This window comes from Salmo trutta, chromosome 13 (assembly GCF_901001165.1).
Source record: "Salmo trutta chromosome 13, fSalTru1.1, whole genome shotgun sequence".
In the NCBI taxonomy this organism is placed as follows: Eukaryota; Metazoa; Chordata; class Actinopteri; order Salmoniformes; family Salmonidae; genus Salmo; species Salmo trutta.
This window is the reverse complement of record NC_042969.1, coordinates 78,493,456-78,505,363: the sequence shown is the minus strand read 5'-3', so window position 1 is coordinate 78,505,363 and position 11,908 is coordinate 78,493,456. Positions and strand designations below refer to the sequence as shown.

At 43.2% G+C, this 11,908-nt stretch overlaps 1 protein-coding gene across 2 annotated transcripts in view; it reads left to right on the top strand.

Moving 5' to 3' along the window:
• Nucleotides 1-870: 870 nt before the first annotated feature.
• Nucleotides 871-11,908, top strand: part of LOC115206567 (roundabout homolog 2) — a 124,309-nt gene continuing 113,271 nt past the window's right edge. For both annotated transcript variants that reach the window (XM_029773695.1, XM_029773694.1), the window contains exons 1-3: nt 871-949; nt 4,323-4,443; nt 6,787-6,925. In XM_029773695.1, coding sequence (XP_029629555.1) covers nt 4,341-4,443; nt 6,787-6,925 — 242 coding nt within the window. In that variant the 5' untranslated portion in view covers nt 871-949; nt 4,323-4,340. The remainder of the gene's footprint in view (nt 950-4,322; nt 4,444-6,786; nt 6,926-11,908) is intronic.

Here is an 11,908-nt window from a genome sequence, read left to right as displayed (position 1 = left end):
AGAGGGGATCTGTGTGTATGACAGAACACTAGACAGGCTGAGAGGGGATCTGTGTGTATGACAGAACACTAGACAGGCTGAGAGGGGATCTGTGTGTATGACAGAACACTAGACAGGCTGAGAGGGGATCTGTGTGTATGACAGAACACTAGACAGGCTGAGAGGGGATCTGTGTGTATGACAGAACACTAGACAGGCTGAGAGGGGATCTGTGTGTATGACAGAACACTAGACAGGCTGAGAGGGGATCTGTGTGGCGAAAGGACTACCTGAGGGGGATAAGATAGCGGAAACATTGTTTGCCAGACCACCCACGGACAGTGTGTGTGTGTGTGTGTGTGTGTGTGTGTGTGTGTGTGTGTGTGTGTGTGTGTGTGTGTGTGTGTGCCCACGGTACTGAGCAGTGCTGTGCCTCTGTGAACTCTGTGATGTGAGTGATACCATGCTTCAGGGCATTGTGTGTGTGTTTGAACTGCTGCCTCCCCCGAGACCTCCATTAACTCCAATTAGCCGCTACTTGTGCTAGACCAGTCAGATGAAACCTCACATTTCAGTCTAACACACTGCAGCAGCATCTCACCATACACTCACCACAGACACACACACACACACACACACACACACACACACACACACACACACACACACACACACACACACACACACACACACACAGACACACTAGACATTGCAACTCTTTGTGTACACCTAGCTAAGTATTTGATCAGATAAAGTGTTTCGTCATTGCAGTCTTCTCCCCAGGCTCACGTCCCCTGTCTCTTTCTCCTCAGTGCTGCGTGATGACTTCAGACAGAACCCTACAGACGTGGTGGTGGCAGCAGGGGAGCCGGCCATCCTGGAGTGTATCCCGCCTAGAGGCCACCCTGAACCAACCATCTACTGGAAGAAGGACAAAGTACGCATCGAAGACAAGGAGGACAGGATCACCGTAAGTACTACTACTAACTAACCACATGCTACTAACTAACCACATGCTACTAACTAACCACATGATTCTAACTAACCACATGCTACTAACTAACCACATGCTACTAACTAACCACACGCTACTAACTAACCACATGCTACTAACTAACCACATGATTCTAACAAACCACATAATACTAACTAACCACATGCTACTAACTAACCACATGCTACTAACTAACCACATAATACTAACTAACCACATGATTCTAACTAACCACACGCTACTAACTAACCACACGCTACTAACTAACCACATGCTACTAACTAACCACATGCTACTAACTAACCACATAATACTAACTAACCACATGCTACTAACTAACCACATGCTACTAACTAACCACATAATACTAACTAACCACACGCTACTAACTAACCACATGCTACTAACTAACCACCTGCTACTAACTAACTAACCACATAATACTAACTAATCACATGATTCTAACAAACCACATAATACTAACTAACCACACGCTACTAACTAACCACATAATACTAACTAACCACACGCTACTAACTAACCACACGCTACTAACTAACCACATGCTACTAACTAACCACATGATTCTAACAAACCACATGATTCTAACAAACCACATAATACTAACTAACCACATGCTACTAACTAACCACATGCTACTAACTAACCACATAATACTAGCTAACACTAACACATAATACTAGCTAACCACATGCTACTAACTAAGCACATTCTACTAACTAACCACATTCTACTAACTAACCACATTCTACTAACTAACCACATACTTCTTACGAACCACATGATATTAACTAACTAACCACATAATACTAACTAAGCGTTCTACTAACTAACCACAAGCTACTAACTAACCACATGCTACTAACTAACTAACCATGTTCTACTAACTATCAACATAGTACTAACTAACCACATAATACTAACTAACCACATGCTACTAACTAACCACATGCAACTAACTAACCACATTCTACTAACTAACCACATGATACAAACTACCTAACCACATAATACTAACTAATCACATTCTACTAACTAACCACATGCTACTAACTAACCACATGCTACTAACTATCCACATAGTACTAACTAACCACATAATACTAACTAACCACATGCTACTAACTAACCACATGCTACTAACTAACCACATAATACTAACTAACCACATAATACTAACTAACTAACCACATAATACTAACTAATCACATTCTACTAACTAACCACATGCTACTAACTAACCACATAATACTAACTAACTAACCACATAATACTAACTAATCACATTTTGCTAACTAATCACATGCTACTAACTAACCACATAATAATAACTAACCACATAATACTAACTAACCACATGCTACTAACTAACCACATGCTACTAACTAACCACATGATACTAACTAAGCACATAATACTAACTAACCACACGCTACTAACTAACCACATGATACTAACTAACTAACCACATAATACTGACTAACCACATAATACTAACTAACCACATGCTACTAACTAACCACATAATACTAACTAATCACATTCTACTAACTAACCACATGCTACTAACTAACCACATTCTACTAACTAACCACATTCTACTAACTAACCACATACTTCTTACTAACCACATGATATTAACTAACTAACCACATAATACTAACTAAGCGTTCTACTAACTAACCACAAGCTACTAACTAACCACATGCTACTAACTAACTAACCATGTTCTACTAGCTATCCACATAGTACTAACTAACCACATAATACTAACTAACCACATGCTACTAACTAACCACATGCTACTAACTAACCACATTCTACTAACTAACCACATGATACAAACTACCTAACCACATAATACTAACTAATCACATTCTACTAACTAACCACATGGTACTAACTAACCACATGCTACTAACTAACCACATTCTACTAACTAACCACATGATACAAACTACCTAACCACATAATACTAACTAATCACATTCTACTAACTATCCACATAGTACTAACTAACCACATAATACTAACTAACCACATGCTACTAACTAACCACATGCTACTAACTAACCACATAATACTAACTAACCACATTCTACTAACTAACCACATGCTACTAACTAACCACATGCTACTAACTAACCACATAATACTAACTAACTAACCACATAATACTAACTAATCACATTTTGATAACTAATCACATGCTACTAACTAACCACATAATAATAACTAACCACATGATACTAACTAACTAACCACATAATACTAACTAACCACATAATACTAACTAACCACATAATACTAACTAACCACACACTACTAACTAACCACATAATACTAACTAATCACATTCTACTAACTAACCACATGATACTAACTAACCACATAATACTAACTAATCACATTCTACTAACTAACCACATGATACTAACTAACCACATGATACTAACTAACTAACCACATAATACTAACTAATCACATTTTACTAACTAACCACATGCTACTAACTACCGTAATTTCCGGACTATTAAGCGCACCTGAATATAAGCCGCACCCACTGAATTAAAAAATATATATTATTTTGAACATAAATAAGCCGCACATGTCTATAAGCCACAGGTGCCTACCGGTACATTGAAACAAATGAACTTTACACAGGCTTTAACGAAACACGGCTTGTAACAAAAATAAATAGGCTTTAACGAAACACGGCTTGTAACAACAAAAAAAAATTGCAGTAAGCTTTAGTTGTCTTTTTGCACTGAGTCAATTCCTCACGCTGCTGTTTCCAACGTCTTATCATCGACTCATTAAGACCAAGCTCCCGTGCAGCAGCTCTATTTCCTTTTCCAACAGCCAGATCAATCGCCTTCAACTTGAAAGCTGCATCATATGCATTTCTCCGTGTCTTTGCCATGATGAGGGTGGCAAAATGACTACCGTAATCAGAATGATGGGAAGTTTGAGAGCGCTCGATTTAATCTAAACAGTAAACAAAAAAGTTGTTTGACCTTAACCCGTTCGGCAATTTCATTGGTCTAATGAAAGCTTCATGCTGCCAAAAAACTGAGCGCATCACAGAATGTGTTTTTTTGGAGAAAAAAAAACTGAAAGCGGGAAAAATCCATATATTAGCCGCGTCATTGTTTAAGCCGCGAGGTTCAAAGCCTGGGAAAAAAGTTGCGGCTTATAGTCCGGAATTTACGGTAACCACATGCTGCTAACTAACCACATGCTGCTAACTAACCACATGCTGCTAACTAACCCCTGGTCATAGACCTGTATGAGGTATGTAGATCAACTTGTTCCCTTGTGTCCTCAGATCCGAGGAGGGAAGCTGATGATCTCCAACACCAGGAAGAGTGATGCTGGCATGTTCATCTGTGTTGGCACAAACATGGTGGGAGAGAGAGACAGTGAGACGGCCCAGCTGACTGTGTTTGGTAAGCATGAATGCCTGACAGTGCTCCCAAACGTGTTGTAAATTTTTTTGCGTGGCCTCCTGAGTGGCGCAGCGGTCTAAGGCACTGCATCGCAGTCTTGTGGCATCACTAAAGCCTTTGGTTCGATCACAACCGGCCGTGACCGGTAGTCCCATAGGGCGGTGCACAATTGGCCCAGTGTTGTCCAGGTTTGGTGGAGGGTTTGTCCGGGGGGGGCTTTACTTTGTTCATCGTGCTCTACCGACTCCTTGTGGCAGGCTGGGTGCATGCAAGCTGACTTCAGCCTTCAGTTGAACAGTGTTTCCTGCAACACATTGGTGTGGCTGGTTTCTGGGTTAAGCGAGTGGGAGTTAAGAAGCGAGGCTTGGCGGATCATGTTTCGGAGCCCGTTGGGGAGTTGCAGCGATGAGACAAGATCATAATTGGATTGCAATTGGATATCACAAAATTTGGGAGAAAAAGGTGGTAAAAAAAACATATTTTGCATACATTTTCTCCTGACCCACCAATTAAACTAAACCATTTTTGACGCTATCTAAGAATCCTTTATGTACAGTAACCGCTGAAGCAGTCAACATTATACTGAGCTGAGTCACTCTATTTATTTGTTTTATTTTTATTTAACCTTTATTTAACTAGGCAAGTCAGTTAAGAACACATTTTTATTTACAATGACGGCCTACCAAAAGGCAAAAGGCCACCTGTGGGGACGGGGGCTGGGATTAAAAAAAGGTATTTTTATTATATATAAATATAGGACAAAACACACATCACGACAAGAGAGAAAACACTACATAGAGACCTTAGACAACAACATAGCAAGGCAGCAACACATGACAACACAGCATGGTAGCAACACAACATAGCAACAACATGGTAGCAGCACAAAACATGGTACAAACATTACTGGGCACAGACAACAGCAAAAAGGGCAAGAAGGTAGAGACAACAATACATCACACAAAGCAGCCACAACTGTCAGTAAGAGTGTCCATGATTGAGTCTGAATGAAGAGATAAAACTGTCCAGTTTGAGTGTTTGTTGCAGCTCGTTCCAGTCGCCAGCTGCAGCGAACTGAAAAGAGGAGCGACCCAGGGATGTGTGTGCTTTGGGGACCTTTAACAAAATGTGACTGGCAGAACGGGTGTTGTATGTGGAGGATGAGGGCTGCAGTAGATATCTCAGATAGTGGGGAGTGCGACGGGTATACAGAGATGACCAGTTTACAGAGGAGTATAGAGTGCAGTGATGTGTCCTATAAGGAGCATTGGTGGCACATCTGATGGCCTAACGGTAAAGAACATCTAGTCGCTCTAGAGCACCCTTATCTGCGTGGAATCCATGCAGCAGTGCAGCAGGCAATGGGAGTAGGTATCACTCCCACTTGGGAGAAGCTTTCATTTCTGGAGGCAGTTTTCTTGTATAAAATACCAGTGAATGGTCTTTGAAAAGCAGGAGGGGGCTTCGAAGGCCGCTTCAAAGATTCCTGCCACTTGTTGGGCCCAAAGACCTCGACACATTTTACTTCACACCTCAGTGCTAATTGTATTTGTATCTGGTCTGCCCTTGCAAGCCTGGCAGCTCAGTTCCAGGTTGGATGGTGTCCTCAAATCAAATCAAAGTATATTTGTCACGTGCGCCAGTGAAATACTTACTTACAGGCTCTAACCAACAGTACAAAAAAAGGTATTAGATGAACAATAGGTAAGTAAAGAAATAAAAACAACAGTAAAAAAGACAGTAGTGAGGCTATATACAGGCACCGGTTAGTCGGGCTGATTGAGGTAGTATGTACATGTAGATATGGTTAAAGTGACTATGCATATAGGATAAACAGAGAGTAGCAGCAGCAGAGGCTCAGGTCTCTGCTGTTTGTTTGCTAGAGCACCCTCCGTATGGCTTGGAAAAAGGAAATCTTAGTCTTGCCTTGGCGCATATCCCTTCATATCCGCTTCCAGACATGAGTTAGACTTTGTTTAATCCACAAATTTGGCCCAAAATTCATCCACAATCCAGATTTGAGTTTCGAGTGACTTTAGTCGTTTGGCAGCAGCCTACCTGCACGCAGTAGAGAAAGGGTACGGCAAAGCTCACGCGCTCTATAACTATTGCTGTGTCTGACCTGCCCTATCTATCTATCTATCTATCTATCTATCTATCTATCTATCTATCTATCTATCTATCTATCTATCTATCTATCTATCTATCTATCTATCTATCTATCTATCTCTCTCTCTCTCTCTCTCTCTCTCTCTGTTTGTCTTTGTCTTTCTTTCTTTCTTATTTATTTCTCTCTCTATCTTTATCTCTCTCTCTCCCTCACTTTCTCTTTCTGTCCTCCAGAGCGTCCCACCTTCCTGCGTCGGCCCATCAACCAGGTGGTCCTGGAGGAGGAGGGGGTAGAGTTCAGGTGCCAGGTGCAGGGAGACCCCCAGCCCAACGTACGCTGGAGGAAGAATGATGTTGATGTGCCCCGTGGGAGGTAAGACCCTTCTTCAGTAGTACTCTGTTTCCTCTATTTGACCAACTAATCAACATATCAGTCAACCAACCAATCAATCAATCCATGAAACAACCAACTAATCAACCAATCAATATATCAAACAAACAACCAACCAGTCAATCCATCGAAATGTGTATTAGGGAAACACTTTACAGAAAAATATTCAAAGCTGGTTGAGAGAATGCCAAGGCTGTTGGAAAAGCATTCCAGGTGAAGCTGGTTGAGAGAATGCCAAGACTGTTGTAATAACATTCCAGGTGAAGCTGGTTGAGAGAATGCCAAGAGTGTGCAAAGCTGTCATCAAGGCAAAGGGTGGCTACTTTGAAGAATCTCAAATATCAAATATGTTTTGATTTGTTTAATACTTTTTTGGTAACTACATGATTACATATGTGTTAATTCATAGTTGTGATGTCTTCTCTATTATTCTACATTGTAGAATATAGTAAAAATATAGAAAAACCCTTGAATTAGTAGGTGTGTCCAACTTTTGACTGGTACTGTATATTCTTTGATGTCCTCCCTTGGCCCCCCTCTGTCTCCTCCATCATTAGTATTGAGTGATTGATCCTGTATAGCTGAGGTGCCATGATGTAGTTTATATAGGCTAACTAAGGAGTGATCAATGTAAGAGAGACCACTGTCTCTCTCTCTCTCTCTCTCTCTCGTCTCTCTCTCTCTCTCTCTCTCTCTCTCTCTCTCTCTCTCTCATCTCTCTCTCTCTCTCTCTCTCTCTCTCTCCTCTCTCTCTCTCATCTCTCTCTCTCTCTCTCACTCTCTCTCTCCTCTCTCTCTCTCTCTCTCAGACAGACAGACAGACAGACAGGCAGGCAGGCAGACAGGCAGGCAGGCAGGCAGGCAGGCAGGCAGGCAGGGTATCTATGAGTGTGCCAACTGAGAACGTGACCCTGGGAGTGTGTGCAGGTGCAGCTGTACAGGTGAGCCCTTGGCACAAAATCACACACACACCACGCACACACACACCACGCAACAATAAACCCCTTCACCCTTTCTGAGAAAGAGAGAGAAACAGAGAGAGCCACACCGGGCCTGTGGGATCTGTGTGTGTCATAGTTTATAGAGAAAACTGTCCCACCCTGGTTCCTGTTAAACCTCTTCTCTCCAACTAGTGCCAGCAGTGATGGTGTTCTTGTTTAGTGCCCTCTATTGGCCCTGTGCTCCCTGTGCCCCACTGTGGCTCACAGTCACTGCACAGAGAGTCAAAAGCAGGGCTGTGTCACGTCAGAAGCAGGGTTGTGTCACTACCAAGCTTCAAAGAGACTGGACTGTCCAACACTAGGGTCACTCACTGCTAAGGTCATCCAGTGATTCGTTTAAGCCAGATCCTGCCAGAACAGGATCCTGCATCTCTCATTCCAGAACCTATTTTACCAGATCTGGTACCTCTCTTGGCATGAAAAATGATTGTCACTGTTTGCAATGTAAAAAAAAGTGATCAGTGTTGATTCGTGTTGCCTCCACTGTAATTCTCCTGCCCCGTATAAAATGTCATGTGAAAATGTGCCTGATAATTGATTTGTGTTGGGACGGCCGGGGTTTATGGTTTGCTCAACGTTGTAACCTAGAGACCAACGTGCAGCTGTTTCTGTGGTGAGAAAGAGAAGCCTGAATCTCTCACATAACGGGATCTTTTTAGGTTCATGCATTCCAGTACCTCAGAGCTCTTCAGACCCCCCCCCCCCCCCCCTCGCCGTGCTGTACCGTCACCCCCTGATTTACAAATGAAGCACTAAGGTCATCACATTAAACACAGGCTATCAGACATGTGTCAAGGCTAGCTGCCAGCTGCTCTGTTTGTGTCTGATAAGGGTAGGGTTCATAGGGTAGGGTTCATAGGGTAGGGTTCATAGGCTAGGGTTCATAGGGTAGGGTTCATAGGGTAGAGTTCATAGGGTAGGGTTCATAGGGTAGGGTTCATAGGCTAGGGTTCATAGGCTAGGGTTCATGAGGAAGGGTTCATAATGTAGGGTTCATAAGGTAGGGTTCGTAGGGTTCGTAGGGTAGGGTTCATAGGGTAGGGTTCATGAGCTAAGCCAAAACCAATAACTTACTCATTCATGTCTTTCATGTAACTTTGCTTCAGGAAATGAGATAGTATTCATTGTAATAAATGTATTAACACACTCATGAGTTTAATAGCATAGGATAAATCCTAGAATAAGAATTTCTCTCTTGCTGTATCTTGCCTTTTGAAGTACAGTCGTATTTGGAGGAGAAAGCACCGAACATGGGAAACAAAGGCAGCTAAATGATTAGACGATCAGTATCTCAGTGGTCATAATTATAGTCCCATGTTGTATTTGTTTCCAGTGCTATCTGTAGTCATTCTTCTTTGAAGCAGACTGGATGAATGTGTGAAGGGTGTATTATTTTAATGTGGACGTTCTCTGCAGTCTTTGTTGTCTCTGGGAGTGAACAGTCGTTTTATTGTATAAGTCAGTATCTTTCCCCACTATGCAGCGGATCTGCAGTTACAACATCAAACACACTGCCTGTCTGACAGACAGAAACTTCATAATATGGAATATAAATAAATGTAATTCAGTCTGCCTGCAGATAATGATGCACACATTTTCACACTAACACACATAGCTGCCAGGATATTAAAATACATTGAACTCCAGAACTAGTGCCAGCCCTGAAAGACACAGCCACGCTGTGTGTATGTGCCTGTGTGTATGTGCCTGTGAAAGTCTGTGTCTAAGCCTGTGTGTAAGCCTGTGTGTATGTGCCTGTGTGTATGTGCCTGTGTGTATGTGCCTGTGTGTATGTGCCTGTGAAAGACTGTGTCTAAGCCTGTGTGTATGCCTGTGTGTATGTGCCTGTGAAAGCATGTGTGAAAGCCTGTGTGTATGTGCCTGTGAAAGCCTGTGTGTAAGCCTGTGTGTATGTGCCTGTGTAAGCCTGTGAAAGCCTATGTGAAAGCCTGTGTGTAAGCCTGTGTGTGATGAAAATGAAGACCACTAAAGATCAACCATGTCATGTGAGGTGGGGCTACTATCCTTATTAATATGATAAGCTGCAGAAAGAACAACATTAAGATCCCCCTTCCCCCCTTTTATATATGTCCTGATCCCCCTTCCCCCTTTTATATATGTCCTGATCCCCCTTCCCTCCCTTTTATATATGTCCTGATCCCCCCTTCCCCCCTTTTATATATGTCCTGATCCCCCTTCCCCCCTTTTATATATGTCCTGATCCCCCCCTTCCCTCCCTTTTATATATGTCCTGATCCCCCCCCTTCCCTCCCTTTTATATATGTCCTGATCCCCCCCTTCCCTCCCTTTTATATATGTCCTGATCCCCCCTTCCCCCCTTTTATATATGTCCTGATCCCCCCTTCCCCCCTTTTATATATGTCCTGATCCCCCCTTCCCTCCCTTTTATATATGTCTTGATCCCCCCTTCCTCCCTTTTATATATGTCCTGATCCCCCCTTCCCCCTTTTATATATGTCCTGATCCCCCTTCCCTCCCTTTTATATATGTCCTGATCCCCCCTTCCCCGCTTTTATATATGTCCTGATCCCCCCTTCCCCCCTTTTATATATGTCCTGATCCCCCCTTCCCCCCTTTTATATATGTCCTGATCCCCCTTCCCTCCCTTTTATATATGTCCTGATCCCCCTTCCCTCCCTTTTATATATGTCCTGATCCCCCTTCCCCCTTTTATATATGTCCTGATCCCCCTTCCCCCCTTTTATATATGTCCTGATCCCCCCTTCCCTCCCTTTTATATATGTCCTGATGCCCCCTTCCCCCTTTTATATATGTCCTGATCCCCCCACCCTCCCTTTTATATATGTCCTGATCCACCCCTTCCCCCCTTTTATATATGTCCTGATGCCCCCTTCCCCCTTTAATATATGTCCTGATCCCCCTTCCCCCTTTTATATATGTCCTGATCCCCCTTCCCTCCCTTTTATATATGTCCTGATGCCCCCTTCCCCCTTTTATATATGTCCTGATCCCCCTTCCCTCCCTTTTATATATGTCCTGATCCCCCCTTCCCCCCTTTTATATATGTCCCTGATCCCCCCCTTCCCTCCCTTTTATATATGTCCTGATCCCCCCTTCCCTCCCTTTATATATGTCCTGATCCCCCTTCCCTCCCTTTTATATATGTCCTGATCCCCCCCTTCCCTCCCTTTTATATATGTCCTGATCCCCCCTTCCCTCCCTTTTATATATGTCCTGATCCCCCCTTCCCCCCTTTTATATATGTCCTGATCCCCCCTTTCCCTCCCTTTTATATATGTCCTGATCCCCCCTTCCCCCTTTTATATATGTCCTGATCCCCCCTTCCCTCCCTTTTATATATGTCCTGATCCCCCCTTCCCCCCTTTTATATATGTCCTGATCCCCCTTCCCCCCTTTATATATGTCCTGATCCCCTTTCCCCCCTTTTATATATGTCCTGATCCCCCTTCCCCCCTTTTATATATGTCCTGATCCCCCCTTCCCTCCCTTTTATATATGTCCTGATCCCCTTTCCCCCCTTTTATATATGTCCTGATCCCCCCCTCCCCCCCTTTTATATATGTCCTGATCCCCCTTCCCTCCCTTTTATATATGTCCTGATCCCCCTTCCCCCCTTTTATATATGTCCTGATCCCCCTTCCCTCCCTTTTATATATGTCCTGATCCCCCCCTTCCCTCCCTTTTATATATGTCCTGATCCCCCCCTTCCCTCCCTTTTATATATGTCCTGATCCCCCCTTCCCCCCTTTTATATATGTCCTGATCCCCCCTTTCCCTCCCTTTTATATATGTCCTGATCCCCCCTTCCCCCCTTTTATATATGTCCTGATCCCCCCTTCCCTCCCTTTTATATATGTCCTGATCCCCCCTTCCCCCCTTTTATATATGTCCTGATGCCCCCTTCCCTCCCTTTTATATATGTCCTGATCCCCCTTCCCCCCTTTTATATATGTCCTGATCC